At 43.1% G+C, this 26,801-nt stretch overlaps 5 protein-coding genes and 2 long non-coding RNA genes across 7 annotated transcripts; 3 read left to right on the forward strand and 4 right to left on the reverse strand.

Moving 5' to 3' along the window:
* The first annotated feature begins 1,494 nt into the window (after nt 1-1,494).
* Nucleotides 1,495-2,538, forward strand: LOC112341735. Its single transcript, XM_024662340.1, has one exon. It carries the CDS (start codon nt 1,495-1,497, stop codon nt 2,536-2,538), a length of 1,044 nt encoding a protein of 347 aa, XP_024518108.1.
* A 59-nt stretch (nt 2,539-2,597) lies between these two features.
* LOC112341721 lies at nt 2,598-9,883 on the reverse strand. Its single transcript, XR_002990656.1, has 3 exons — nt 9,658-9,883; nt 9,434-9,528; nt 2,598-2,735 (listed from the first exon to the last, which is right to left on the reverse strand). It is a non-coding gene; the product is annotated as an uncharacterized LOC112341721 (long non-coding RNA).
* Nucleotides 3,322-4,079, reverse strand: LOC112341719. The gene is made up of 2 exons (XR_002990654.1): nt 3,935-4,079; nt 3,322-3,886 (listed from the first exon to the last, which is right to left on the reverse strand). It is a non-coding gene; the product is annotated as an uncharacterized LOC112341719 (long non-coding RNA).
* A 2,424-nt stretch (nt 9,884-12,307) lies between the features above and the next one.
* LOC112341736 lies at nt 12,308-13,351 on the forward strand. Its single transcript, XM_024662341.1, has one exon. The coding sequence runs from the start codon at nt 12,308-12,310 to the stop codon at nt 13,349-13,351; it is 1,044 nt and encodes a 347-aa protein (XP_024518109.1).
* Nucleotides 13,352-13,476: 125 nt separating this feature from the next.
* On the reverse strand, nt 13,477-14,884 carry LOC112341718. Its single transcript, XM_024662317.1, has 4 exons — nt 14,722-14,884; nt 14,239-14,673; nt 13,592-14,189; nt 13,477-13,539 (listed from the first exon to the last, which is right to left on the reverse strand). Exons 2-3 carry the CDS (start codon nt 14,467-14,469, stop codon nt 14,031-14,033), a joined length of 390 nt encoding a protein of 129 aa, XP_024518085.1. The 5' UTR covers nt 14,470-14,673; nt 14,722-14,884; the 3' UTR covers nt 13,477-13,539; nt 13,592-14,030.
* A 5,654-nt stretch (nt 14,885-20,538) lies between these two features.
* LOC112341737 lies at nt 20,539-21,582 on the forward strand. The gene has a single exon (XM_024662342.1). It carries the CDS (start codon nt 20,539-20,541, stop codon nt 21,580-21,582), a length of 1,044 nt encoding a protein of 347 aa, XP_024518110.1.
* A 59-nt stretch (nt 21,583-21,641) lies between these two features.
* Nucleotides 21,642-23,155, reverse strand: LOC112341717. Its single transcript, XM_024662316.1, has 4 exons — nt 23,007-23,155; nt 22,524-22,958; nt 21,832-22,474; nt 21,642-21,779 (listed from the first exon to the last, which is right to left on the reverse strand). Exons 2-3 carry the CDS (start codon nt 22,818-22,820, stop codon nt 22,316-22,318), a joined length of 456 nt encoding a protein of 151 aa, XP_024518084.1. The 5' UTR covers nt 22,821-22,958; nt 23,007-23,155; the 3' UTR covers nt 21,642-21,779; nt 21,832-22,315.
* Between the last annotated feature and the right edge of the window lie 3,646 nt (nt 23,156-26,801).

Genomic DNA, 26,801 nt, shown 5'->3' on the forward strand with positions numbered 1-26,801 from the left:
AGCATTCTTACAATGTTAAAGGAAAGTTTTGGTTATAATGGAAATTATACCTGTGTGTAAGTTCAAGAACTTGTTACATATGTCGTCAAGAGTTTGATCTCATGAATGAGACTTGCTATTGTGAACCTCATGAACCTGTGATGTGCTAGAAATGTAGTCACCTGCATCATCACTTGAAGACAACACTGTACTTTCCATCCTTGGCAACAGACAAAAACAAAGAAGAACTTTTGGAATGTTGAAAGCCTAAGAAACATATGGTAAATGTGCCCAATGCATGTCCTAATATTGACACATTGCATGGAGGCAGCTGCTGCTGTTGCAGAAGAATGATCCAAACAATCCAAAGAGTAGCAGCAGCAACACTACAGCCTGATGCATCTCCTTAGTGCACTCACCGAGATTCTCACCAAATTGGAGAAGCAGAACAGGCTGCTGCTTACCGTTGAATCAAAGGGCAATTGCTACACCAAGCATATATATGTTGGAGCTGTCAACGTGGAAAGCAAGGGAGCAAACTGTAAGGCTTTTTCTATTATGACTTTCCAATTTATGATAAAATATGGCAATTCCAATTTATTACAAAGAGTGTCAACCGTTTGTTCCTAGCTTAGTAAACCCCTAACCATGCGCGTGCCATGTTTGGGGACAACATTACTGTTGCAATTACTCTTAACCAAGCTTGTGCTGTTAAGCTTCAAGAGACCCTCGTGGTAGTAAGAAGCTGCCAAATCACTTCAAGTCACAGTTACCCAATGTCCAGGTCAACAGCCTTCTTGATGGGCAGCCAGGCCTGAATCGAGCTTCACCCTCGAGCAGCCCACTCCATGGATCTAGCTGCCAGTGATGTCATCCATCTGGTATGGCCGCTCCAAGAGCTTTATACCAAATGCATAGAAGTTGATCTATAATAACCATGACTTTAAATTGAAAAATAAATAATATAAAAGAAAATAAACTTGACCATATACCTTTTAGAAAATTCTAGATTATTTATTACAATAAAAATACATTATTTATTTAAATCTCTTATAAATATGAATAAACCGAGAAACCATATTGTATTATACGGTATTTCTTGAAATTATGCTAGATTAAACTGTATACTAGTTTAAGAGAAACAACCAAAAAAACTTTGGTTATACTAATTTAAATATAGTTTATCTCTGGTTTCTACTGCATCTTTTATAAAATCTGTAACCGAATCCTGTTCTAAACGTGAAACGTTCAAGTTGGTAGGACCGATAAATTGCATGGACCAGATAACTGTATGGAAAACGTGCACCGTATAAAACAACAAGATTCCTCTCCAAGTATGTGGCTATGTGTGTAACGTACAAAATACGGATCACACGGAAATAAAAAAACGTGGCTGATAGCTCGGATAGTATAAAAGACCCTTCTCCAGCCTCTGTTTCCTCAACCCACAGAGGAGTAGAAAACATTCTCCAATCAAGTTGATCAGATCGATCAAACAGTTTTCACCATTTCGAAATGGCTGCAATCGTGTTGATGATTGCGTTTCTCGTGATGGCTGCAGCATGGAAGATGGTGTGTATCCGCAAGAGAGAAGAGAGGGCACGATTTCTAGCGTCGCTCCACCCCGTGAGAGACGCACACAAGATCCTGTGGTACATGTACTCGGTGGAATTCCCCTTCCTCTCGCAAAAGGCGCTCGAGTTTGGCACAATCCGCACGCTGGGCATCCCGGGGATCACAAATCTGCTCTTCAAGACCAAGTACGGCCTCAAGGATCCGCAGAAGCGCGCCGCCGAGACCAACATTCTGGTGAGCGAGATGATCCACCACCACGTCGACAGCGATCGCGGCTCGTACGCGGTGAGGAGATTGAATGGAATCCACAACAAATTCAAGATCCCAAACGACCAATTCGCCTACGTCCTCTGCCTCAACGTGGTCAGCCCCATTGATTTCTCCGAGAGATTTGGATTCCGCAAGTGGACCGACAACGAGAAGGAGGCCGCGTATGTTGTGTGGCACGACGTGGGCGTGAGGATGGGCATCACAACCATCCCAGATAGCATTCCAGAGATGCGGGAGTACATTCGCGATTACGAGGCCAAGAACGCCATCTTCACGGACAAGAACAAGAGCATCGTCCAGGATCTCAAGCATCTGGTGCTGGATGCATTTCCTCGCCCCGTGCAGCCGCTGGTCGAGACTGGGATCTGTGCACTCATCGATCCCACAATCAGGAGCGCTGTTGGATTGGAAAAGCCTCCAGCAATTGTGGAGTGGATCATCTTGAGTGCGTTCAAGCTGCTGGCCGGGAGCTTCGTGTCCGCGTTCTTGCCTCCCAGACGTGTGGAGGATGCAGAGGGCAGCATTGAGGTGGACTGGTGTCCTAATCCCGCTGCCAATCCGGAAGAGTACCGGCAGCTCAACGTGAATGTGTATCGGCCACCAGCATTCGAGAAGGGATACAAGCTGGCGGAGCTGGGAGCGCTGAAATCAGGCAAGCTTGGACCATACTACGATGGAGGCTTGCGCTGCCCCTTCCGGCAAATGCACGCATAGAAATAGAACGGGCATAGGACATTCGTTTGGAGAACAAAGCATCATTTGAAAATGCGTAGTTTACGTGAATCTTTTTGTAATTTTTGCAGAACAATATGGGATCCAAACAATTTAGAAACACGCTCTGGCTAAAGACAATGATTCTAAGATATTACAGGTTGTAGTTAGAAGTCTAAGTTGACACGCTCACTTTACACCTAAGAGAAGGAAAAGCTTGTCAAGCGAAAGGAACAAAGGTCAAAAGCTTACCTCCACGAGAAAACTTCACGTTAATCCATGGGGCCTCAGCACGGCGCATGCCCACCATCAGGTGCAAACTGCCAAACTTTCCTTGGAGTCCAGCGCCACACTCACTGGCCAATCAGGATACCCGAGTACAACTTGAGCTCTCCCACTGAGATGGCTGCAAAGCCGCTTTCAAAGCTCGGCATCCCCCATGCCTATGCAAGGCAACAGACTCTAAACACACGAACAAAACACACCTTGGTACGTTCAAGGCAAAAGACTTTAAACACACGACAAAAACTCACCTTGGAGCAGTAGTACAACCGGCCAACAGGGTGCAACCCATCCGGAATCGTAAGGTCCTTCGATAACAAGGATGCTCCCCAGGCTGCAAACTTATCCCGAACCTCCTGCTTCGTGAAGGCCTCTTCCGATATCGGCTCTCTGGGTGAGTCAGGGAACGAATGCAGAGAAGCTTCAACCAGCTGGTTTCCCTTGACCTGCACATATCCATCGATCTCAGAAATGGCATATCGCCATTCCCTCATGTCCATGGCATACACAAAACAAACAGAAATTGATTTCAAAACACGAAACTAGAAACTGGTACATACATGAAGATATGTTGGAGGTCTTGCTTGCTTCTCTAAGCTGGCAGTGATCCACGTACATGAAAACCTGTACCAGATCTTAACGCAGATTTCAGATACTAACCAGCTTTACATAGCAGATCGCGGTGCTTCACATCAATTCCCAATCTTAGTGTACGCAATCCAGGATCGGAATGCCAATCAAGCCCTCCTCAGAGGAGGTGACATCGTTAGTAGGTTGATCAATGCCATCATGTGGAAACTCCAGGTCCAGAAAAACGGCCTCCTCATCCTGTGCCTCCTCATCCTCCTCCAACTCTAAGCCCATCTCTAACTGGAACTCCCGCCACTCTGGTTCTTGCTCATCGTGCTTACACTCTGCCTTGTACAGCATGAAAAGGGCAAATGAACACAAGAGCCTAGAGAAAATGCTTGCCGGCCCTTGTCTTGGAAAACCAATGTGGCGTACACATCTTTAACCTCCAACTACACGCACGGCGCTCTCCCTTCCTGGAAACATCTTTCGATTATACCTGGAATGTCGAGAAACTTAGACACAAGACGAGGTCAAGAATCCTTACCGATCATAGGGAGGCGTGGCATCTGGGAGCCTGTACCGCTTCTTAAATTGCTCTTCAGTAATCTTGCTAGGTGACACTTGGAATAGTGGTGCTTCTTGCTGTAGCGCTGCGAGTTGTGCTGTGGGAGCAACTCCTTGAGCAGAGCCCTAATGTGTTCCAAAGACGAACCAAAACCTGCATCCCTCTGTTTCTTATGAGCTGCCCCCCTCCACCTCGTCTGACTTTGGTGACTCTCTTTTGGTGATGACGGCATTGCCGTATATGATCGCGGTCACCGACTGGGTGATTCCACCTCGATTTTCGATCTGACATTGCTTGCCACAATCTACATGGTTTGAAACAATGCTTTAGCAAAGCTTTTGAAGTTTAGACAAAGTCCATTGAGCTCAAAGAACCTAGACATGAAAGGTTCTAGGAAGAACTTGGATCACTGTCACAATCTTGCAATCCTTTGAGACTGCCCAGATGTTCGTCTGGGCAGCTCATAGTGTGGAATAAGTCAAATATTTGTCACCCAGCCTGTCAGCCAGAGCAACTACCAAACAACAAAGAGACTTGGAACAAGATCTTTCTTAGGAAGTGGCAGACATCCCTAGATTGCAGGAGTTGTGTTGCTGCTTTATGCAAGCTTGTATTACCCTAGAAAGGTGTAATGAACAAACTTAGTATATCTAACATGTGCAATGCTTCCCTGATCTCTTGCTAACACAACCTGGTTACTCTTTGCTTGCTAATGGCAGCCTCACAATGCAAAACAAGCACATGCACATGACCCAGCCTCACAGCACACTGCAGATGCTGATGTGAAATTGCTTCCCACTTTTATTCTCTACCTTTGAGATTCTTGGGATCTCAGGAAATGATCTTGTCCTCATCTTCAAACACCATAAGTAGTTTGCCATGGTGGCAGCCTCTTTGCTTGGACAAAAGTGGCATGAGTTACAAGGAAACATACACTTCTACAGTTTTCTTATTGGTAACTTTAGCTTTAAAAGGGGACTCTGTTTGAGATCTGTGACTCACAAAATAATCTTTATAGATAGAAATTTTCAAACATACATCTTGCAATATAATTGAATTAGTACTTGCCCAGCAAATACTGGATGAATATAAAAATAAATTTTATACACCTGAGTGAGAGCTGAGTGCATGTGATATTCAAGTGTTGAGTGTCCAAGTCTTGAAGAATGTTGTAGGGCTGTGTTTCCACTTTTTGTGTGACAGATTAGCTAGGGTAGTTATTTTGGGATCAGGGACTGGTTTATCTTGGTTAATTGTAGCTGGAGGATCTGATCTTGGCTGCTCACTCTCTCTTTTATCCTTGCAGTTCTTTCTTGTGATTTTCTCTAGGTTTTCCTCCTCCTCAGCATCATCAAATACAGAGTTTTTCCTCCTCCTCAACATCATGAAATATAGAGTTCTCCATATGCTAATGCTGTTGTGCCCATGTCATAACTTTAGATTTTGGTGCAGCTTGTTGGATGAAAATTGCATTGCTTTCTACTTGGCTTAAGCTTGTGTAGGCAATTGTCCTGCATATGCAAGCCTTGTGTCTGACAGATTCCACATATAGGCTAGTACCTAATCTGTTTCCTCGGATGCTGGCTTGTAGCTCATTGTCTGAATTGGAGGAGACAATGGGTGTTGAAAGAAAACTAGTGCTCAAGCCGAAGATGGCAGTGATGATGGCAAGGTCTTGATAGGAGATTTCTTGGCTTGTAAAAATAATCTTCCTTTGAAATAGATCATTTGAAGTAAACATTTGAAGAAAGGTGATGGCCATCAAGCCATATACACAGTCAATGAGAGCATTGTCCATTGTTACGTGCTGTGTTGAGTTGCTACAAGTGGATATCAACCGACCATGTACACATATAACCATGAAAAAAGGATGGTCATTGTTGCACTCAATGCAGTGTCCAATCTGCAAGTTAATCCTAGATAGCCAAAATTTGTGGCAAACACACCAGCCCAAGGACACAGAGATGTCTCGAGAGGCAAAAGGAATTAAGCATCCCTTTATCTTAAATGAATAAATATAAGCCATTGAACAAATAAATATGACATACATACCCCATTAAAGTCTCTTTGATACATAGAAGTTATGGATTTCAAGTGGTCATGAATTGCATTCCATGGTGCTAGTCCAGGCACATTGTAAACTATAGTTGGAGGTCCAATCTTGGAAATATTATGATCACTTGTTCCTTCGATGTCGTGAAATATTTTGAGTGGCATGTGACGTCCAAACCATTCTGATTTGACTTTATGATACACGAAAGACATACATGCTGCAACTTGAACCAGAGTATGGTAGTTATTATTAACAGCTGTATTGAAAGCTCAAGCACACCTTGTAAATATACTCAAAGTCGTTAGCATGTTTCTGCTCTGCTCATTTAGGTCAACTGAGGAAGTATGCTGCAACAGTGCAAAATGCTGATCATGTGGTTTCTAGCGTGAGATCATGCAAAAGAACCAAGTTGGATATAGGAATTATATCAAGCATAGGTGGCCTCAGTGGTGGGAACTCACAAACCAGGGAGGAAGCAATAATATCAATAGCAAATCTAAAGGAATAGACCACCAAACATATCAGCAATATGTTGAGAAAGAGAAGCTGTAGCAATATGAACACCACCAATATCAGTGAAGTCAACATTGGGGGAGGTGGTAGAGCTAGTTCTCCACAAGCTGTTGCAGAAGCCATCATAAGTTCCATAGCAAGATAGGGTGTATAGTAGCAATGGCGAGCTCTAGATAGCAGCTGCAAGTTAGCAATTTGATCCACTAAAGAGTGGCCACTGGTTTGAAAATGCTACTTGTAATAGAACACCACAGATTATCTTGTGATATGTCACTAATGTCACGCTTTGCTGTGTCAAAAAATAGTAAGAAAATATCACCCAAAAAATGTTTTTTTACATAGTGCTACCATTGAATCAAAAGTTGAAGTGAAGTAATCCACATGTAGTTTCGTAAGAATTTTGTAAGAAACCATGTTAAGAGAAAACCATGTACCTGTTGAAATAAATGCCATCACAGTGGTAGGTGTTGCATGGTTGGCATGAAATAAACATACCACTAATGTCAAGTATGCTATTAAAACTTTTGCCAACTAAAATGCAAATTAAAATATCATTTGAAAGAAAAAGTGTAGCATACCACTATTGTGAGGAGCACCACTTGACTTTACATTAACTTTGATTAATCAAAAAAGCAAAAATGTCAGTAATACATACTAGGAATGTCGTGGTGCTTGGTGACATTAGGTTTCGTTGCAACACAGTTCACAGCTGCGTCATTATTATCCCCAAGCTCAGTGGTTGCTATAGCATTCTTACAATGTTAAAGGAAAGTTTTGGTTATAATGGAAACTATACCTGGGTGTAAGTTCAAGAACTTGCTACATACGTTGTCAAGAGTTTGATCTGATGAATGAGACTTGCTATTGTGAACCTCCTGAACCTGTGATGTGCTAGAAATGTAGTCAACTGCATCATCACTTGAAGACGACAGACTAAAACAAAGAAGAACTTTTGGAATGTTGAAAGCCTAAGAAACATATGGTAAATGGGACCAATGCATGTACTAATATTAGAAAATGCATAGAAGTTGATCTATAATAACCATGACTTTAAATTGAAAAATAAATAATATAAAAGAAAATCAACTTGACCATATACCTTTTAGAAAATTCTACATTATTCATTACAATAAAAATACATTATTTATTTAAATCTCTTTATAAATATGAATAAACCGAGATATTATATTATATGGTATTTCTTGAAATTATGCTAGATTAAACTTTATATTAGTTTAAGAGAAACAACTTTGGTAAATAACGAATATACTAATTTAAATATGGTTTATCTCTGGTTTCTACTGCATCTTTTGTAATTAAGGAACCAGAATCCAGTTCTAAACGTGAAACGTTCAAGTTGGTAGGACCGATAAATTGCATGGACCAGATAACTGTATGGAAAACATGCACCGTATAAAACAACAAGATTTCTCTACAAGCATGTGGCTATGTGTGTAACGTACAGAATACGGATCACACGGAAATAAAAAACGTGAAATATGATCTCTAATAGCTCTGATAGTATAAAAGACCCTTCTCCAGCCTCTGTTTCCTCAACCCACAGAGGAGTAGAAAACATTCTCCAATCAAGTTGATCAGATCGATCAAACAGTTTTCACCATTTCGAAATGGCTGCAATCATGTTGATGATTGCGTTTCTCGTGATGGCTGCAGCATGGAAGATGGTGTGTATCCGCAAGAGAGAAGAGAGGGCACGATTTCTAGCGTCGCTCCACCCCATGAGAGACGCACACAAGATCTTGTGGTACATGTACTCGGTGGAATTCCCCTTCCTCTCGCAAAAGGCGCTCGAGTTTGGCACAATCCGCACGCTCGGCATCCCGGGGATCACAAATCTGCTCTTCAAGACCAAGTACGGCCTCAAGGATCCGCAGAAGCGCGCCGCCGAGACCAACATTCTGGTGAGCGAGATGATCCACCACCACGTCGACAGCGATCGCGGCTCGTACGCGGTGAGGAGATTGAATGGAATCCACAACAAATTCAAGATCCCAAACGACCAATTCGCCTACGTCCTCTGCCTCAACGTGGTCAGCCCCATTGATTTCTCCGAGAGATTTGGATTCCGCAAGTGGACCGACAGCGAGAAGGAGGCCGCGTATGTTGTGTGGCACGACGTGGGCGTGAGGATGGGCATCACAACCATCCCAGATAGCATTCCAGAGATGCGGGAGTACATTCGCGATTACGAGGCCAAGAACGCCATCTTCACGGACAAGAACAAGAGCATCGTCCAGGATCTCAAGCATCTGGTGCTGGATGCATTTCCTCGCCCCGTGCAGCCGCTGGTCGAGACTGGGATCTGTGCACTCATCGATCCCACAATCAGGAGCGCTGTTGGATTGGAAAAGCCTCCAGCAATTGTGGAGTGGATCATCTTGGGTGCGTTCAAGCTGCTGGCCGGGAGCTTCGTGTCCGCGTTCTTGCCTCCCAGACGTGTGGAGGATGCAAAGGGCAGCATTGAGGTGGACTGGTGTCCTAATCCCGCTGCCAATCCGGAAGAGTACCGGCAGCTCAACGTGAATGTGTATCGGCCACCAGCATTCGAGAAGGGATACAAGCTGGCGGAGCTGGGAGCGCTGAAATCAGGCAAGCTTGGACCATACTACGATGGAGGCTTGCGCTGCCCCTTCCGGCAAATGCACGCATAGCAATAGAACGGGCATAGGACATTCGTTCGGAGAACCAAGCATCATTTAAAAATGATGAATCTTTTTGTAATTTTTGCAGATAGCACAAAACCATTATTAATAGTACGGGATCCAAACAATTTAGAAACACAGAGACAAAAATATTGCAGGTTGTAGTTAGAAGTCTAAGTTGACACGCTCGCTTACACCTAAGAGAACGAAAAGCTTGTCAAGCGGAAGGAATAAAGATCAAAAGCTTACCTCCACGAGAAAACCTCACGTTAATCCATGGGGCTAGCATGCCCACCATCAGGTGCGAACTACCAAACTTTCCTTCGAGTCCAGCGCCGCACTCACTGGCCAATCAGGGTACCCGAGTACAACTTGAGCTCTCCCACTGAGATGGCTGCAAAGCCGCTTTCAAAGCTCGGCATCCCCCATGCCTGTTCAAGGCAACAGACTTTAAACACACGACAAAAACTCACCTTGGAGCAACCGGCCAACAGGGTGCGACCCATCCGGAATCGTAATGTCCTCCGATAACAAGGATGCTCTCCAGGCTGCAAACTTATCCCGAACCTCCTGCGTGGTGAAGGCGCGTGTGAACTCTTCCGAGATCGGCTCTGTGGGTGAGTCAGGGAACTAATGCAGAGAAGCTTCAACCAGCTGGTTTCCCTTGACCTGCACATATTCATCGATCTCAGAAATGGCATATCGCCATTCCCTCATATCCATGGCATACAGAAAACAAACAGAAATTGATTTCAAAACACGAAACACGAAACTGGTACATACATGAAGATATGTTGGAGGTCTTGCTTGCTTCCCTAAGCTAGCAGTGATCCACGTACACGAAAACCTGTACCAGATCTTAGCGCAGATGTCAGATACTAACCAGCTTTACATACCTGTAGCAGATTGCGGTGCTTCACATCAAATTCCCAATCTTAGTGTACGCACATCCAGGATCGAGGTGGTGAACGCTAGAATGCCTGAATGCCAATCAAGCTCGGCCTGTTCCTCCTCAGAGGAGGTGACATTGTTAGTAGGTTGATCAATGCCATCATGTGGAAACTCCAGGTCCAGAAAAACGGCCTCCTCATCCTGTGCCTCCTCATCCTCCTCCAACTCTAAGCCCATTTCTAACTGGAACTCCCCTCACTCTGGTTCCTGCTCATCGTGCTTACACTCTGCCTTGTACAGCATGAAAAGGGCAAATGAACACAAGAGCCTAGAGAAAATGCTTGCCGGCCCTTGTCTTGGAAAACCAATGTGGCGTACACCTCCAACCACATGCACGGCGCTCTCCCTTCCTGGAAACCTCTTTCGATTATACCTGGAATGTCGAGAAACTTAGACACAAGACGAGGCCAAGAATCCTTACCGATTCTTGGAGGCGTGGCATCTGGGATCTGTTCGATCAGCCTGTACCTCTTCTTAAATTGCTCTTTAGTAATCTTGCTAGGTGACACTTGGAATAGTGGTGTTTCTTGCTGTAGCGCTGCGAGTTGTGCTGTGGGAGCAACTCCTTGAGCAGAGCCCTAATGCGTTCCAAAAACGAACCAAAACCTGCATCCCTCTGTTTCTTATGAGCTGCCCCCCTCCACCTCTTCTGACTTTGGTGCCTCTCTTTTGGTGATGACGGCATTGCCGTATATGATCGAGGTCACGGACTTGCCCCGAGGATGGGTGATTCCACCTCGATTTTCGATCTGACATTGCTTGCCACAATCTACATGGAATCAAGGAGTTTGAAACAATGCTTTAGCAAACTCTTAAGCTTTTGAAGTTTAGACAAAGGCCATCGAGCTCAAAGAACCTAGACATTAAAGGTTCTTGGAAGGATAGTGAGAACTTGGATCACTGTCACAACCTTGCAATCCTTTGAGACAGCCCAGATGTTCGGAATGTTGAAAGCCTAAGAAACATATGGTAAATGGGCCCCATGCATATACTAATATTCCGCTGCTGTTGCAGAAGAATGATCTGAACAATCCAAAGAGTAGCAGTAGCAACACTGCAGCCTGATGCATCTCCTTAGTGCACTCACTGGGAAAGTCACCAAATTGGAGAAGCTGAACAAGCTGCTGCTTACCGTTAAATCAAAGGGCAATTGCTACACCAAGCATATATATTAAAAAAGAGATGCTGGAGCTGTCAACGTGGAAAGCAAGGGAGCAAACTGTAAGGCTTTTTCTATTATGACTTTCCAATTTATGATAAAATGTGGCAAGTCCAATTTATTAGAAAGAGTGTCAACCGTTTGTTCCTAGCTTAGTAAACCCCTAACCATGCGCTTGCCATGTTTGGGGACAACATTACTGTTGCAATGACTCTTAACCAAGCTTGTGCTGTTAAGCTTCAAGAGACCCTCGTGGTAGTAAGAAGCTGCCAAGTCACACCAAGTCACAGTTACCCAATGTGCAGGTCAACGGCCTCCTTGATGGGCGGCCTGGCCTGAATCGACGAGCAGTGCACTCCATGGATCTAGCCGCCAGTGGTGTCATCCATCCGGCATGGCCGCTCCAAGAGCTTTATACAGAAGTTGATCTATAATAATCATGACTTTAATTTGACAACTAAACTTGACCATATACCTTTTAAAAATTCTAGATTATTCATTACAATCCATACGTTATTCATTTAAATCTCTTATAAAAATGAATAAACCAAAAAACCATATTGTATTTAATAGTTTACTTTGAAATTATGCTAGATTAAACTGTATACTAGTTTAAGAGAAACAAACTGGACTACAATTTGGTAAATCACGAGTATACTAATTTAAATATAGACTATCTCTGGTTTCTAGGAAATCTGTAATTAAGGAACCAGAATCCTGTTCTAAACGTGAAACGTTCAAGTTGGTAGGACCGATAAATTGCATGGACCAGATAACTGTATGGAAAACGTGCACCGTATAAAACGACAAGATTTCTCTCCAAGTATGTGGCTATGTGTGTAACGTACAGAATACGGATCACACGGAAATAAAAAACGTGAAATGTGATCTCTAATAGCTCTGATAGTATAAAAGACCCTTCTCCAGCCTCTGTTTCCTCAACCCACAGAGGAGTAGAAAACATTCTCCAATCAAGTTGATCAGATCGATCAAACAGTTTTCACCATTTCGACATGGCTGCAATCGTGTTGATGATTGCGTTTCTCGTGATGGCTGCAGCATGGAAGATGGTGTGTATCCGCAAGAGAGAAGAGAGGGCACGATTTCTAGCGTCGCTCCACCCCGTGAGAGACGCACACAAGATCTTGTGGTACATGTACTCGGTGGAATTCCCCTTCCTCTCGCAAAAGGCGCTCGAGTTTGGCACAATCCGCACGCTCGGCATCCCGGGGATCACAAATCTGCTCTTCAAGACCAAGTACGGCCTCAAGGATCCGCAGAAGCGCGCCGCCGAGACCAACATTCTGGTGAGCGAGATGATCCACCACCACGTCGACAGCGATCGCGGCTCATACGCGGTGAGGAGATTGAATGGAATCCACAACAAATTCAAGATCCCAAACGACCAATTCGCCTACGTCCTCTGCCTCAACGTGGTCAGCCCCATTGATTTCTCCGAGAGATTTGGATTCCGCAAGTGGACCGACAACGAGAAGGAGGCCGCGTATGTTGTGTGGCACGACGTGGGCGTGAGGATGGGCATCACAACCATCCCAGATAGCATTCCAGAGATGCGGGAGTACATTCGCGATTACGAGGCCAAGAACGCCATCTTCACGGACAAGAACAAGAGCATCGTCCAGGATCTCAAGCATCTGGTGCTGGATGCATTTCCTCGCCCCGTGCAGCCGCTGGTCGAGACTGGGATCTGTGCACTCATCGATCCCACAATCAGGAGCGCTGTTGGATTGGAAAAGCCTCCAGCAATTGTGGAGTGGATCATCTTGGGTGCGTTCAAGCTGCTGGCCGGGAGCTTCGTGTCCGCGTTCTTGCCTCCCAGACGTGTGGAGGATGCAAAGGGCAGCATTGAGGTGGACTGGTGTCCTAATCCCGCTGCCAATCCGGAAGAGTACCGGCAGCTCAACGTGAATGTGTATCGGCCACCAGCATTCGAGAAGGGATACAAGCTGGCGGAGCTGGGAGCGCTGAAATCAGGCAAGCTTGGACCATACTACGATGGAGGCTTGCGCTGCCCCTTCCGGCAAATGCACGCATAGCAATAGAACGGGCATAGGACATTCGTTCGGAGAACCAAGCATCATTTAAAAATGATGAATCTTTTTGTAATTTTTGCAGATAGCACAAAACCATTATTAATAGTACGGGATCCAAACAATTTAGAAACACAGAGACAAAAATATTGCAGGTTGTAGTTAGAAGTCTAAGTTGACACGCTCGCTTACACCTAAGAGAACGAAAAGCTTGTCAAGCGGAAGGAATAAAGATCAAAAGCTTACCTCCACGAGAAAACCTCACGTTAATCCATGGGGCTAGCATGCCCACCATCAGGTGCGAACTACCAAACTTTCCTTCGAGTCCAGCGCCGCACTCACTGGCCAATCAGGGTACCCGAGTACAACTTGAGCTCTCCCACTGAGATGGCTGCAAAGCCGCTTTCAAAGCTCGGCATCCCCCATGCCTGTTCAAGGCAACAGACTTTAAACACACGACAAAAACTCACCTTGGAGCAACCGGCCAACAGGGTGCGACCCATCCGGAATCGTAATGTCCTCCGATAACAAGGATGCTCTCCAGGCTGCAAACTTATCCCGAACCTCCTGCGTGGTGAAGGCGCGTGTGAACTCTTCCGAGATCGGCTCTGTGGGTGAGTCAGGGAACTAATGCAGAGAAGCTTCAACCAGCTGGTTTCCCTTGACCTGCACATATCCATCGATCTCAGAAATGGCATATCGCCATTCCCTCATGTCCATGGCATACACAAAACAAACAGAAATTGATTTCAAAACACGAAACTAGAAACTGGTACATACATGAAGATATGTTGGAGGTCTTGCTTGCTTCCCTAAGCTGGCAGTGATCCACGTACATGAAAACCTGTACCAGATCTTAGCGCAGATTTCAGATACTAACCAGCTTTACATACCTGTAGCAGATCGCGGTGCTTCACATCAATTCCCAATTTTAATGTACGCACATCCAGGATCGAGGTGGTGAACGCTAGAATGCCTGAATGCCAATCAAGCTCGGCCTGTTCCTCCTCAGAGGAGGTGACATCGTTAGTAGGTTGATCAATGCCATCATGTGGAAACTCCAGGTCCAGAAAAACGGCCTCCTCATCCTGTGCCTCCTCATCCTCCTCCAACTCTAAGCCCATTTCTAACTGGAACTCCCCTCACTCTGGTTCCTGCTCATCGTGCTTACACTCTGCCTTGTACAGCATGAAAAGGGCAAATGAACACAAGAGCCTAGAGAAAATGCTTGCCGGCCCTTGTCTTGGAAAACCAATGTGGCGTACACATCTTTAACCTCCAACTACACGCACGGCGCTCTCCCTCCTGGAAACATCTTTCGATTATACCTGGAATGTCGAGAAACTTAGACACAAGACAAGGTCGAGAATCCTTACCGATCATAGGGAGGCGTGGCATCTGGTATCTGTTCGATCAGCCCGTACCTCTTCTTAAATTGCTCTTCAGTAATCTTGCTAGGTGACAGTTGGAATAGTGGTGCTTCTTGCTGTAGCGCTGCGAGTTGTGCTGTGGGAGCAACTCCTTGAGCAGAGCCCTAATGTGTTCCAAAGACGAACCAAAACCTGCATCCCTCTGTTTCTTATGAGCTGCCCCCCTCCACCTCTTCTGACTTTGGTGCCTCTCTTTTGGTGATGACGGCATTGCCGTATATGATCGCGGTCACGGACTTGCCCCGAGGATGGGTGATTCCACCTCGATTTTCGATCTGACATTGCTTGCCACAATCTACATGGAATCAAGGAGTTTGAAACAATGCTTCAGCAAACTCTTAAGCTTTTGAAGTTTAGACAAAGTCCATCGAGCTCAAAGAACCTAGACATGAAAGGTTCTTGGAAGGATAGTGAGAACTTGGATCGCTGTCACAATCTTGCAATCCTTTGAGACTGCCCAGATGTTCGTTTGGGCAGCTCACAGTGTGGAATAAGTCAAATATTTGTCACCCAGCTCGTCAGCCAGAGCAACTACCAAACAAGATGGTATTTGAGTGGTCCCAAGGAGACTTGGAACAAGATCTTTCCTAGGAAGTGGTAGACATCCCTAGATTGCAGGACCTGTGCTGCTACTTTATGCAAGCTTGTACCCTAGAAAGGTGTAATGAACAAACTTAGTATATCTAATATGTGCAATGCTTCCTTGATATCTTGCTAACACAGTTCGGTTGCTCTTTGCTTGTGAATGGCAGCTTCACAATGCAAAACAAGCACATGCACATGGCCCAGCCTCACAACACACTGCAGATGCTAATGTGGAATCTCACTCACAGGAATGTAGAATCCCCAAGGGTGGGGTGGGGTGAGGCTCAGCCTAACCATCACTCCCCATTGCTTCCCACTTTTATTCTTTAACTTTGAGATTCTCGGGATCTCAAGAAATGATCTTGTCCTCATCCTCAAACACCATAAGTAGTTTGCAATGGTGGCAGCCTCCTTGCTTGGGCAAAAGTGGCATGAGTTACAAGGAAACATACACTTTTACAGTTTTCTTCTTGGTAACCTTAGCTTTAAAAGGGGACTCTATTTGAGATCTGTGACTCACAAAATAATCTTTATAGATACAAATTTTCAAACATACATCTTGCAATATAATTGAATTAGTACTTGCCCAGCAAATGTTGGGTGAATATAAAAATAAATTTTATGAGCAAATGTGATAATCAGGCGTTGACTGTCCAAGTCTTGAAGAATGTTGTAAGGCTGTGTTTCTAAATTCAGCACGTGTTTCCACTTTTTGTGTAACAGCTTAGCCAGAGTAGTTATTTTGGGATCAGGGATTGGTTTATCTTGGTTAATTGTAGCTGAAGGATCTAATCTTGGCTGCTTGCTCTCTCTTTTCTCCTTGCGGTTCTTTATACTGATGCTACTGTGCCCGTGTCATAACTCTAGATTCTAGTGCAGCTTGTTGGATGAAAATTGCATTGCTTTCTACTTGGCTTAAGCTTGTGCAAGCAATTGTCCTGCTTGTGGAAGCCTTATGTCTGACAGATGCCACATATAGGCTGGTATTTAATCTGTTTCCTTGGATGCTGGCTCATAGCTCATTGTCTGAACTGGAGGAGAAAATGAGTGTTGAAAGAAAACTGGTGCTCAAGCCGAAGATGGTGGTGATGATGGCAAGGTTTTGATGTAACTTGCATGGATTGCCAGATTTCCTGGCTTGCAAAAATAATCTTCCTAGTGATGATTAATTTGCCGAGAATACTAGCACTTGTCTCAATTCATCACTGGTTGTGGACACTTATTTGGGTAGTGTCTGTAATTGTTGCATCACATACACTAAATGTTTTTTCGCTACTGTATGGCCTACTTTGTGCCCCTCGAACCCAATTCAATTGCAAGTCACTATAGTTGTTGCTAGATTTAGACCTACACTCATTAAAGCTTGCCATTGTTGTTGTTGCTAGCAGCTATAGTCCATCATCCCAAGGCCTATTCCAAATATTGTTCCAAATACTATCAATGAGACAAGGAAAGAGAACACATAGAGAGAAAGGAAGGAGTTGTACTAGCTGGTCTTTGCTAAACATTTGCTACCTTATGGCTGGAATATCTCTATGTGCCATTATTAGTTCCTATTGACCAACTCCAAAGCTTTCTACTAGCTACACATACATATTTTATATTATAACACAATACATTTGCATTTTTATTTATTTTTGTCTTTTTTGGTTTGCTTAAGCAAATTTGTAGAGGAACTGTACCTAGAATATGCTTGAATATTCTACCAGTTATTATTCATTTAGATTAATCTTGTATTTATTATTTATAAACATGTTTATAATTTATAAACTTGCTTAAACACTTTCTAGTATATTCTTTTTTATTCTACCATCTAATAGTTGATATGAAATAAGATTAATCTTGTGTTTATAAATTATAAACTTTTATTTGATCAATTGAATTAATAGGTAACACTACTATTAAGAAAACCAAGCATTGCTACATGAAACGCATAGAAAGTTTTTTTTTCTAATAACTGATATTCATGTATTTACCTCGATTTGAAGGCCATAACTTTAGAGATCCCATTTACAGTGGGTGACAAAAGAAAGATGCCTTCTGGATAAGGATTGTCTTTATAGAGTTTGATGGCCATAGATAAATCAGTTGAAGTAAACATTTGAAGAAAGGTGATGGCCATCAAGCCATATACACGGTCAATGAGAGCATCATCCATTGTTACGTGCTGTGCTGTCGCTATAAGTGGATATTAACCGGGCATATACACATATAACTATGAAAAAGGATGGTCATTGTTGCACTTGATGCAGTGTCCAATCTGCAAGTTAATCCTAGATAGCCAAAATTTGTGGCAAACACACCAGCCAAAGGACACAGAGATAGGCAAAAGGAATTAAGCATCCCTTTATCTTAAATGAATAAATATAAGCCATTGAACAAATAAATATGACATACATACCCCATCAAAGTCTCTTCGATACATAGAAGTTATGGATTTCAAGTGGTCATGAATTGCATTCCATGGTGCTAGTCCAGGCACATTGTAAACTATAGTTGGAGGTCCAATCTTGGAAACATTATGATCACTTGTTCCTTCAATGTTGTGAAATATTTTGAGTGGCATTTGACGTCCAAACCATTCTGATTTGACTTTATGATACACGAAAGACATACATGCTGCAACTTGAACCGGAGTATGGTAGTTATTATTAACAGCTGTATTGAAAGCTCAAGCATACCTTGTAAATATACTCAAAGTCGTTAGCATGTTTGTGCTCTACTCATTTAGGTCAACTGAGGAAGTATGCTGCAGCAGTGCAAAATGCTGATCATGTGGCTTCTAGCATGAAATCATGCAAAAGAACCAAGTTGGATATAGGAATTATATCAAGCATAGGTGGCCTCAGTGGTGGGAACTCACAGACCAGGGAGGAAACAATAATATCAATAAAGGAATAGACCACCAAACATATCAGCAACATGTTGAGAAAGAAAATCTGTAGTAATATGAACAATATCATTGAAGTCGACATTGGGGAAGGTGGTAGAGCTAGTTCTCCGCAAGCTGTTGTAGAAGCCATCATAAGTTCCATAGCGAGATAGGGTGTATAGTAGCAATGGCTGAGCTCCAGATAGCAGTTGCAAGTCAGCAATTTGATCCACTAAGGAGTGGCCACTGGCTTTGAAAATGCTACTTGTAATAGAACACCACAGATTATCTTGTGATATGTCACTAATGTGACACTTTGCTGTGTCAAAAAATAGTAAGAAAATATCACCCAAAAATTGTTTTTTTGCATAATGGTAGCATTGAATCAAAAGTTGAAGTGAAGTAATCCACATGTAGTTTCGTTGTTATAAGAATGTTGTAAGAAACCATGTTAAGAGAAAATCATGTACCTGTTAAAATAGATGCCATCACAGTGATAGGTGTTGCATGGTTGGCATGAAGTGGAACAATGTTAATATTAGCCAACCCTCCTGCAAGAGTGTTAGATCATGCTATATCAGTTAAAAAGAGACAAACAAAACTTAATAAACATACCACTAATGTCAAGTATGCTATTAGAAGTTTTGCCAACTAAAATGCAAACTAAAATATCATTTGAAAGCAAAAGTGCAACATACCACTATTGTCAGGAGCACCACTTGAATTTATGTTAGATTTGATTAATCAAAAAAGTAAAAAATGTCAGTAATGCATACTAGGAATGTTGTGGTGCTTGGTGACAATAGGTTTTGTTACAACACAGTTCACAGCTGCGTCATTATTATTCCCAAGCTCAGTGGTTGCTATAGCATTCTTACAATGTTAAAGGAAAGTTTTGGTTATAATGGAAATTATACCTGTGTGTAAGTTCAAGAACTTGTTACATATGTCGTCAAGAGTTTGATCTCATGAATGAGACTTGCTATTGTGAACCTCATGAACCTGTGATGTGCTAGAAATGTAGTCAATTACATCGTCACTTGAAAACAACACTATACTTTCCATTCTTGGTGACAGACAAAAACAAAGAAGAACTTTTGGAATGTTGAAAGCCTAAGAAACATATGGTAAATGAGCCCAATGCATGTACTAATATTGACACGTTGCATGGAGGCAACCGCTGCTGTTGCAGAAGAATGATCCAAAGAATCCAAAGAGTAGCAGCCTGATGCATCTCCTTAGTGCACTCACCGAGATTCTCACCAAATTGGAGAAGCTGAACAAGCTGCTACTTACCATTGAATCAAAGGGCAATTGCTACACCAAACATATATATTAAAAAAGAGATGTTGGAGCTGTCAACGTGGAAAGCAAGGGAGCAAACTGTAAGGCGTTTTCTATTATGACTTTCCGATTTATGATAAAATATGGCAATTCCAATTTATTAGAAAGAGTGTCAACCGTTTGTTCCTAGCTTAGGAAACCCCTAACCATGCGCTTGCCATGTTTGGGGACAACATTACTGTTGCAATTACTCTTAACCAAGCTTGTGCTGTTAAGCTTCAAGAGACCCTCGTGGTAGTACAGTTACCCAGGTCAACAGCCTCCTTGATGGGCGGCCAGGCCTGAATCCTACAGTGAGAGCAAAGTCAGGATGATGGCAGGAAAGAAGAACACGAGTTGCTCCATGAAGAATTCCAACCTCAACACCAAATGCATAGAAGTTGATCTATAATAACCATGACTTTAAATTGAAAAATAAATAATATAAAAGAAAATAAACTTGACCATATACCTTTTAGAAAATTCTAGATTATTCATTACAATAAAAACACATTATATATTTAAATCTCTTATAAATATGAATAAACCGAAAAACGATATTGTATTATTGAAATTATGTTAGATTAAACTGTATACTAGTTTAAGAGAAACAACAAAAAAACTTTGGTAAATAACGAATATACTAATTTAAATATAGTTTATCTCTGTAATTAAGGAACCAGAATCCTGTTCTAAACGTGAAACGTTCAAGTTGGTAGGACCGATAAATTGCATGGACCAGATAACTGTATGGAAAACGTGCACCGTATAAAACAACAAGATTCCTCTCCAAGTATGTGGCTATGTGTGTAACGTACAGAATACGGATCACACGGAAATAAAAAACGTGAAATGTGATCTCTAATAGCTCTGATAGTATAAAAGACCCTTCTCCAGCCTCTGTTTCCTCAACCCACAGAGGAGTAGAAAACATTCTCCAATCAAGTTGATCAGATCGATCAAACAGTTTTCACCATTTCGAAATGGCTGCAATCGTGTTGATGATTGCGTTTCTCGTGATGGCTGCAGCATGGAAGATGGTGTGTATCCGCAAGAGAGAAGAGAGGGCACGATTTCTAGCGTCGCTCCACCCCGTGAGAGACGCACACAAGATCTTGTGGTACATGTACTCGGTGGAATTCCCCTTCCTCTCGCAAAAGGCGCTCGAGTTTGGCACAATCCGCACGCTCGGCATCCCGGGGATCACAAATCTGCTCTTCAAGACCAAGTACGGCCTCAAGGATCCGCAGAAGCGCGCCGCCGAGACCAACATTCTGGTGAGCGAGATGATCCACCACCACGTCGACAGCGATCGCGGCTCATACGCGGTGAGGAGATTGAATGGAATCCACAACAAATTCAAGATCCCAAACGACCAATTCGCCTACGTCCTCTGCCTCAACGTGGTCAGCCCCATTGATTTCTCCGAGAGATTTGGATTCCGCAAGTGGACCGACAACGAGAAGGAGGCCGCGTATGTTGTGTGGCACGACGTGGGCGTGAGGATGGGCATCACAACCATCCCAGATAGCATTCCAGAGATGCGGGAGTACATTCGCGATTACGAGGCCAAGAACGCCATCTTCACGGACAAGAACAAGAGCATCGTCCAGGATCTCAAGCATCTGGTGCTGGATGCATTTCCTCGCCCCGTGCAGCCGCTGGTCGAGACTGGGATCTGTGCACTCATCGATCCCACAATCAGGAGCGCTGTTGGATTGGAAAAGCCTCCAGCAATTGTGGAGTGGATCATCTTGGGTGCGTTCAAGCTGCTGGCCGGGAGCTCCGTCTCCGCGTTCTTGCCTCCCAGACGTGTGGAGGACGCAAAGGGCAGCATTGAGGTGGACTGGTGTCCTAATCCCGCTGCCAATCCGGAAGAGTACCGGCAGCTCAACGTGAATGTGTATCGGCCACCAGCATTCGAGAAGGGATACAAGCTGGCGGAGCTGGGAGCGCTGAAATCAGGCAAGCTTGGACCATACTACTATGGAGGCTTGCGCTGCCCCTTCCGGCAAATGCACGCATAGAAATAGAACGGGCATAGGACATTCGTTCGGAGAACAAAGCATCATTTGAAAATGCGTAGTTTACGTGAATCTTTTTGTAATTTTTGCAGAACAATATGGGATCCAAACAATTTAGAAACACGCTCTGGCTAAAGACAATGATTCTAAGATATTACAGGCTGTAGTTAGAAGTCTAAGTTGACACGCTCACTTTACACCTAAGAGAAGGAAAAGCTTGTCAAGAGGAAGGAACAAAGGTCAAAAGCTTACCTCCACGAGAAAACCTCACGTTAATCCATGGGGCCTCAGCACGGCCCATGCCCACCATCAGGTGCGAACTGCCAAACTTTCCTTGGAGTCCAGCGCCGCACTCGCTGGCCAATCAGGATACCCGACTACAACTTGAGCTCTCCCACTGAGATGGCTTTGAAAGCTCGGCATCCCCCATGCCTGTTCAAGGCAACAGACTCTAAACACACGAACAAAACTCACCTTGGCACGTTGAAGGCAAAAGACTTTAAACACACGACAAAAACTCACCTTGGAGCAGTAGTACAACCGGCCAACAGGGTGCAACCCATCCGGAATCGTAAGGTCCTTCGATAACAAGGATGCTCTCCAGGCTGCAAACTTATCCCGAACCTCCTGCTTGGTGAAGGCCTCTTCCGATATCGGCTCTCTGGGTGAGTCAGGGAACGAATGCAGGGAAGCTTCAACCAGCTGGTTTCCCTTGACCTGCACATATCCATCGATCTCAGAAATGGCATATCGCCATTCCCTCATGTCCATGGCGTACAGAAAACAAACAGAAATTGATTTCAAAACACGAAACTAGAAACTGGTACATACATGAAGATATGTTGGAGGTCTTGCTTGCTTCCCTAAGCTGGCAGTGATCCACGTACATGAAAACCTGTACCAGATCTTAGCGCAGATTTCAGATACTAACCAGCTTTACATACCTGTAGCAGATCGCGGTGCTTCACATCAATTCCCAATCTTAGTGTACGCACATCCAGGATCGAGGTGGTGAACGCTAGAATGCCTGAATGCCAATCAAGCTCGGCCTGTTCCTCCTCAGAGGAGGTGACATCGTTAGTAGGTTGATCAATGCCATCATGTGGAAACTCCAGGTCCAGAAAAACGGCCTCCTCATCCTGTGCCTCCTCATCCTCCTCCAACTCTAAGCCCATTTCTAACTGGAACTCCCCCCACTCTGGTTCCTGCTCATCGTGTTTACACTCTGCCTTGTACAGCATGAAAAGGGCAAATGAACACAAGAGCCTAGAGAAAATGCTTGCCGGCCCTTGTCTTGGAAAACCAATGTGGCGTACACATCTTTAACCTCCAACTACACGCACGGCGCTCTCCCTCCTGGAAACATCTTTCGATTATACCTGGAATGTCGAGAAACTTAGACACAAGACAAGGTCGAGAATCCTTACCGATCATAGGGAGGCGTGGCATCTGGTATCTGTTCGATCAGCCCGTACCATTGCTCTTCAGTAATCTTGCTAGGTGACAGTTGGAATAGTGGTGCTTCTTGCTGTAGCGCTGCGAGTTGTGCTGTGGGAGCAACTCCTTGAGCAGAGCCCTAATGTGTTCCAAAGACGAACCAAAACCTGCATCCCTGTTTCTTATGAGCTGCCCCCCTCCACCTCTTCTGACTTTGGTGCCTCTCTTTTGGTGATGACGGCATTGCCGTATATGATCGCGGTCACGGACTTGCCCCGAGGATGGGTGATTCCACCTCGATTTTCGATCTGACATTGCTTGCCACAATCTACATGGAATCAAGGAGTTTGAAACAATGCTTCAGCAAACTCTTAAGCTTTTGAAGTTTAGACAAAGTCCATCGAGCTCAAAGAACCTAGACATGAAAGGTTCTTGGAAGGATAGTGAGAACTTGGATCACTGTCACAATCTTGCAATCCTTTGAGACTGCCCAGATGTTCGTTTGGGCAGCTCACAGTGTGGAATAAGTCCAGCTCGTCAGCCAGAGCAACTACCAAACAAGATGGTATTTGAGTGGTCCCAAGGAGACTTGGAACAAGATCTTTCCTAGGAAGTGGTAGACATCCCTAGATTGCAGGAGCTGTGCTGCTACTTTATGCAAGCTTGTACCCTAGAAAGGTGTAATGAACAAACTTAGTATATCTAATATGTGCAATGCTTCCTTGATATCTTGCTAACACAGTTAGGTTGCTCTTTGCTTGTGAATGGCAGCTTCACAATGCAAAACAAGCACATGCACATGGCCCAGCCTCACAACACTGCAGATGCTAATGTGGAATCTCACTCACAGGAATGTAGAATCCCCAAGGGTGGGGTGGGGTGAGGCTCAGCCTAACCATCACTCCCATTGCTTCCCACTTTTATTCTTTAACTCTGAGATTCTCGGGATCTCAAGAAATGATCTTGTCCTCATCCTCAAACACCATAAGTAGTTTGCAATGGTGGCAGCCTCCTTGCTTGGGCATAAGTGGCATGAGTTACAAGGAAACATACACTTCTACAGTTTTCTTATTGGTAACTTTAGCTTTAAAAGGGGACTCTGTTTGAGATCTGTGACTCACAAAATAATCTTTATAGATACAAATTTTCAAACATACATCTTGCAATATAATTGAATTAGTACTTGCCCAGCAAATGTTGGATGAATATAAAAATAAATTTTATGAGCGAATGTGATAATCAGGTGTTGACTGTCCAAGTCTTGAAGAATGTTGTAAGGCTGTGTTTCTAAATTCAGCACGTGTTTCCACTTTTTATGTAACAGCTTAGCCAGAGTAGTTATTTTGGGATCAGGGATTGGTTTATCTTGGTTAATTGTAGTTGAAGGATCTAATCTTGGCTGCTTGCTCTCTCTTTTCTCCTTGCGGTTCTTTATACTGATGCTACTGTGCCCGTGTCATAACTCTAGATTCTAGTGCAGCTTGTTGGATGAAAATTGCATTGCTTTCTACTTGGCTTAAGCTTGTGCAAGCAATTGTCCTGCTTGTGGAAGCCTTATGTCTGACAGATGCCACATATAGGCTGGTATTTAATCTGTTTCCTTGGATGCTGGCTCATAGCTCATTGTCTAAACTGGAGGAGAAAAAATGGGTGTTGAAAGAAAACTGGTGCTCAAGCCGAAGATGGTGGTGATGATGGCAAGGTTTTGATGTAACTTGCATGGATTGCCAGATTTCCTGGCTTGCAAAAATAATCTTCCTAGTGATGATTAATTTGCCGACAATACTAGCACTTGTCTCAATTCATCACTGGTTGTGGACACTTATTTGGGTAGTGTCTGTAATTGTTGCATCACATACACTAGATGTTTTTTCGCTACTGTATGGCCTACTTTGTGCCCCTCGAACCCAATTCAATTGCAAGTCACTATAGTTGTTGCTAGATTTAGACCTACACTCATTAAAGCTTGCCATTGTTGTTGTTGCTGGCAGCTATAGTCCATCATCCCAAGGCCTATTCCAAATATTGTTCCAAATACTAACAATGAGACAAGGAAAGAGAACACATAGAGAGAAAGGAAGGAGTTGTACTAGCTGGTCTTTGCTAACCATTTGCTACCTTATGGCTGGAATATCTCTATGTGCCATTATTAGTTCCTATTGACCAACTCCAAAGCTTTCTACTAGCTACACATACATATTTTATATTATAACACAATACATTTGCATTTTTATTTATTTTTGTTTTTTTTGGTTTGCTTAAGCAAATTTGTAGAGGAACTGGGATGGTAGTGAATATACCTAGAATATGCTTGAATATTCTACCATCTAGCAGTTATTATTCATTTAGATTAATCTTGTATTTATTATTTATAAACATGTTTATAATTTATAAACTTGCTTAAACACTTTCTAGTATATTCTTTTTTATTCTACCATCTAATAGTTGATATGAAATAAGATTAATCTTGTGTTTATAAATTATAAACTTTTATTTGATCAATTAAATTAATAGGTAACACTACTATTAAGAAAACCAAGCATTGATACATGAAACGCATAGAAAGGTTTTTTTTCTAATAACTGATTTTCATGTATTTACCTCGATTTGAAGGCCATAACTTTAGAGATCCCATTTACAGTGGCTGACAAAAGAAAGATGCCTTCTGGATAAGGATTGTCTTTATAGAGTTTGATGGCCATAGATAAATCAGTTGAAGTAAACATTTGAAGAAAGGTGATGGCCATCAAGCCATATACACGGTCAATGAGAGCATCATCCATTGTTACGTGCTGTGCTGTTGCTATAAGTGGATATTAACCGGGCATATACACATATAACTATGAAAAAGGATGGTCATTGTTGCACTTGATGCAGTGTCCAATCTGCAAGTTAATCCTAGATAGCCAAAATTTGTGGCAAACACACCAGCCAAAGGACATAGAGATAGGCAAAAGGAATTAAGCATCCCTTTATCTTAAATGAATAAATATAAGCCATTGAACAAATAAATATGACATACATGCCCCATCAAAGTCTCTTCGATACATAGAAGTTATGGATTTCAAGTGGTCATGAATTGCATTCCATGGTGCTAGTCCAGGCACATTGTAAACTATAGTTGGAGGTCCAATCTTGGAAACATTATGATCACTTGTTCCTTCAATGTTGTGAAATATTTTGAGTGGCATTTGACATCCAAACCATTCTGATTTGACTTTATGATACACGAAAGACATACATGCTGCAACTTGAACCAAAGTATGGTAGTTATTATTAACAGCTGTATTGAAAGCTCAAGCATACCTTGTAAATATACTCAAAGTCGTAAGCATGTTTGTGCTCTGCTCATTTAGGTCAACTGAGGAAGTATGCTGCAGCAGTGCAAAATGCTGATCATGTGGCTTCTAGCATGAAATCATGCAAAAGAACCAAGTTGGATATAGGAATTATATCAAGCATAGGTGGCCTCAGTGGTGGGAACTCACAGACCAGGGAGGAAACAATAATATCAATAAAGGAATAGACCACCAAACATATCAGCAACATGTTGAGAAAGAAAATCTGTAGTAATATGAACAATATCATTGAAGTCGACATTGGGGAAGGTGGTAGAGCTAGTTCTCCACAAGCTGTTGCAGAAGCCATCATAAGTTCCATAGCGAGATAGGGTGTATAGTAGCAATGGCTGAGCTCCAGATAGCAGTTGCAAGTCAGCAATTTGATCCACTAAGGAGTGGCCACTGGCTTTGAAAATGCTACTTGTAATAGAACACCACAGATTA

Source organism: Selaginella moellendorffii, unplaced genomic scaffold (genome assembly GCF_000143415.4).
Source record: "Selaginella moellendorffii unplaced genomic scaffold, v1.0 SELMOscaffold_89, whole genome shotgun sequence".
In the NCBI taxonomy this organism is placed as follows: domain Eukaryota; kingdom Viridiplantae; phylum Streptophyta; class Lycopodiopsida; order Selaginellales; family Selaginellaceae; genus Selaginella; species Selaginella moellendorffii.

Excerpts from the sequence above, each read along its gene's own strand:
- LOC112341736 (XM_024662341.1), top strand. The coding sequence starts at position 12,308 with ATGGCTGCAATCGTGTTGATGATTGCGTTTCTCGTGATGGCTGCAGCA.
- LOC112341717 (XM_024662316.1), bottom strand. The coding sequence starts at position 22,820 with ATGCTGTACAAGGCAGAGTGTAAACACGATGAGCAGGAACCAGAGTGG. Across the intron at positions 22,475-22,523 it reads AGCACCGCGATCTGCTACAG|GTTTTCATGTACGTGGATCA; the intron begins GTATGTAAAGCT and ends GATCTGGTACAG.
- LOC112341718 (XM_024662317.1), bottom strand. The coding sequence starts at position 14,469 with ATGGGCTTAGAGTTGGAGGAGGATGAGGAGGCACAGGATGAGGAGGCC. Across the intron at positions 14,190-14,238 it reads AGCACCGCGATCTGCTACAG|GTTTTCATGTACGTGGATCA; the intron begins GTATGTAAAGCT and ends GATCTGGTACAG.
- LOC112341735 (XM_024662340.1), top strand. The coding sequence starts at position 1,495 with ATGGCTGCAATCGTGTTGATGATTGCGTTTCTCGTGATGGCTGCAGCA.
- LOC112341737 (XM_024662342.1), top strand. The coding sequence starts at position 20,539 with ATGGCTGCAATCGTGTTGATGATTGCGTTTCTCGTGATGGCTGCAGCA.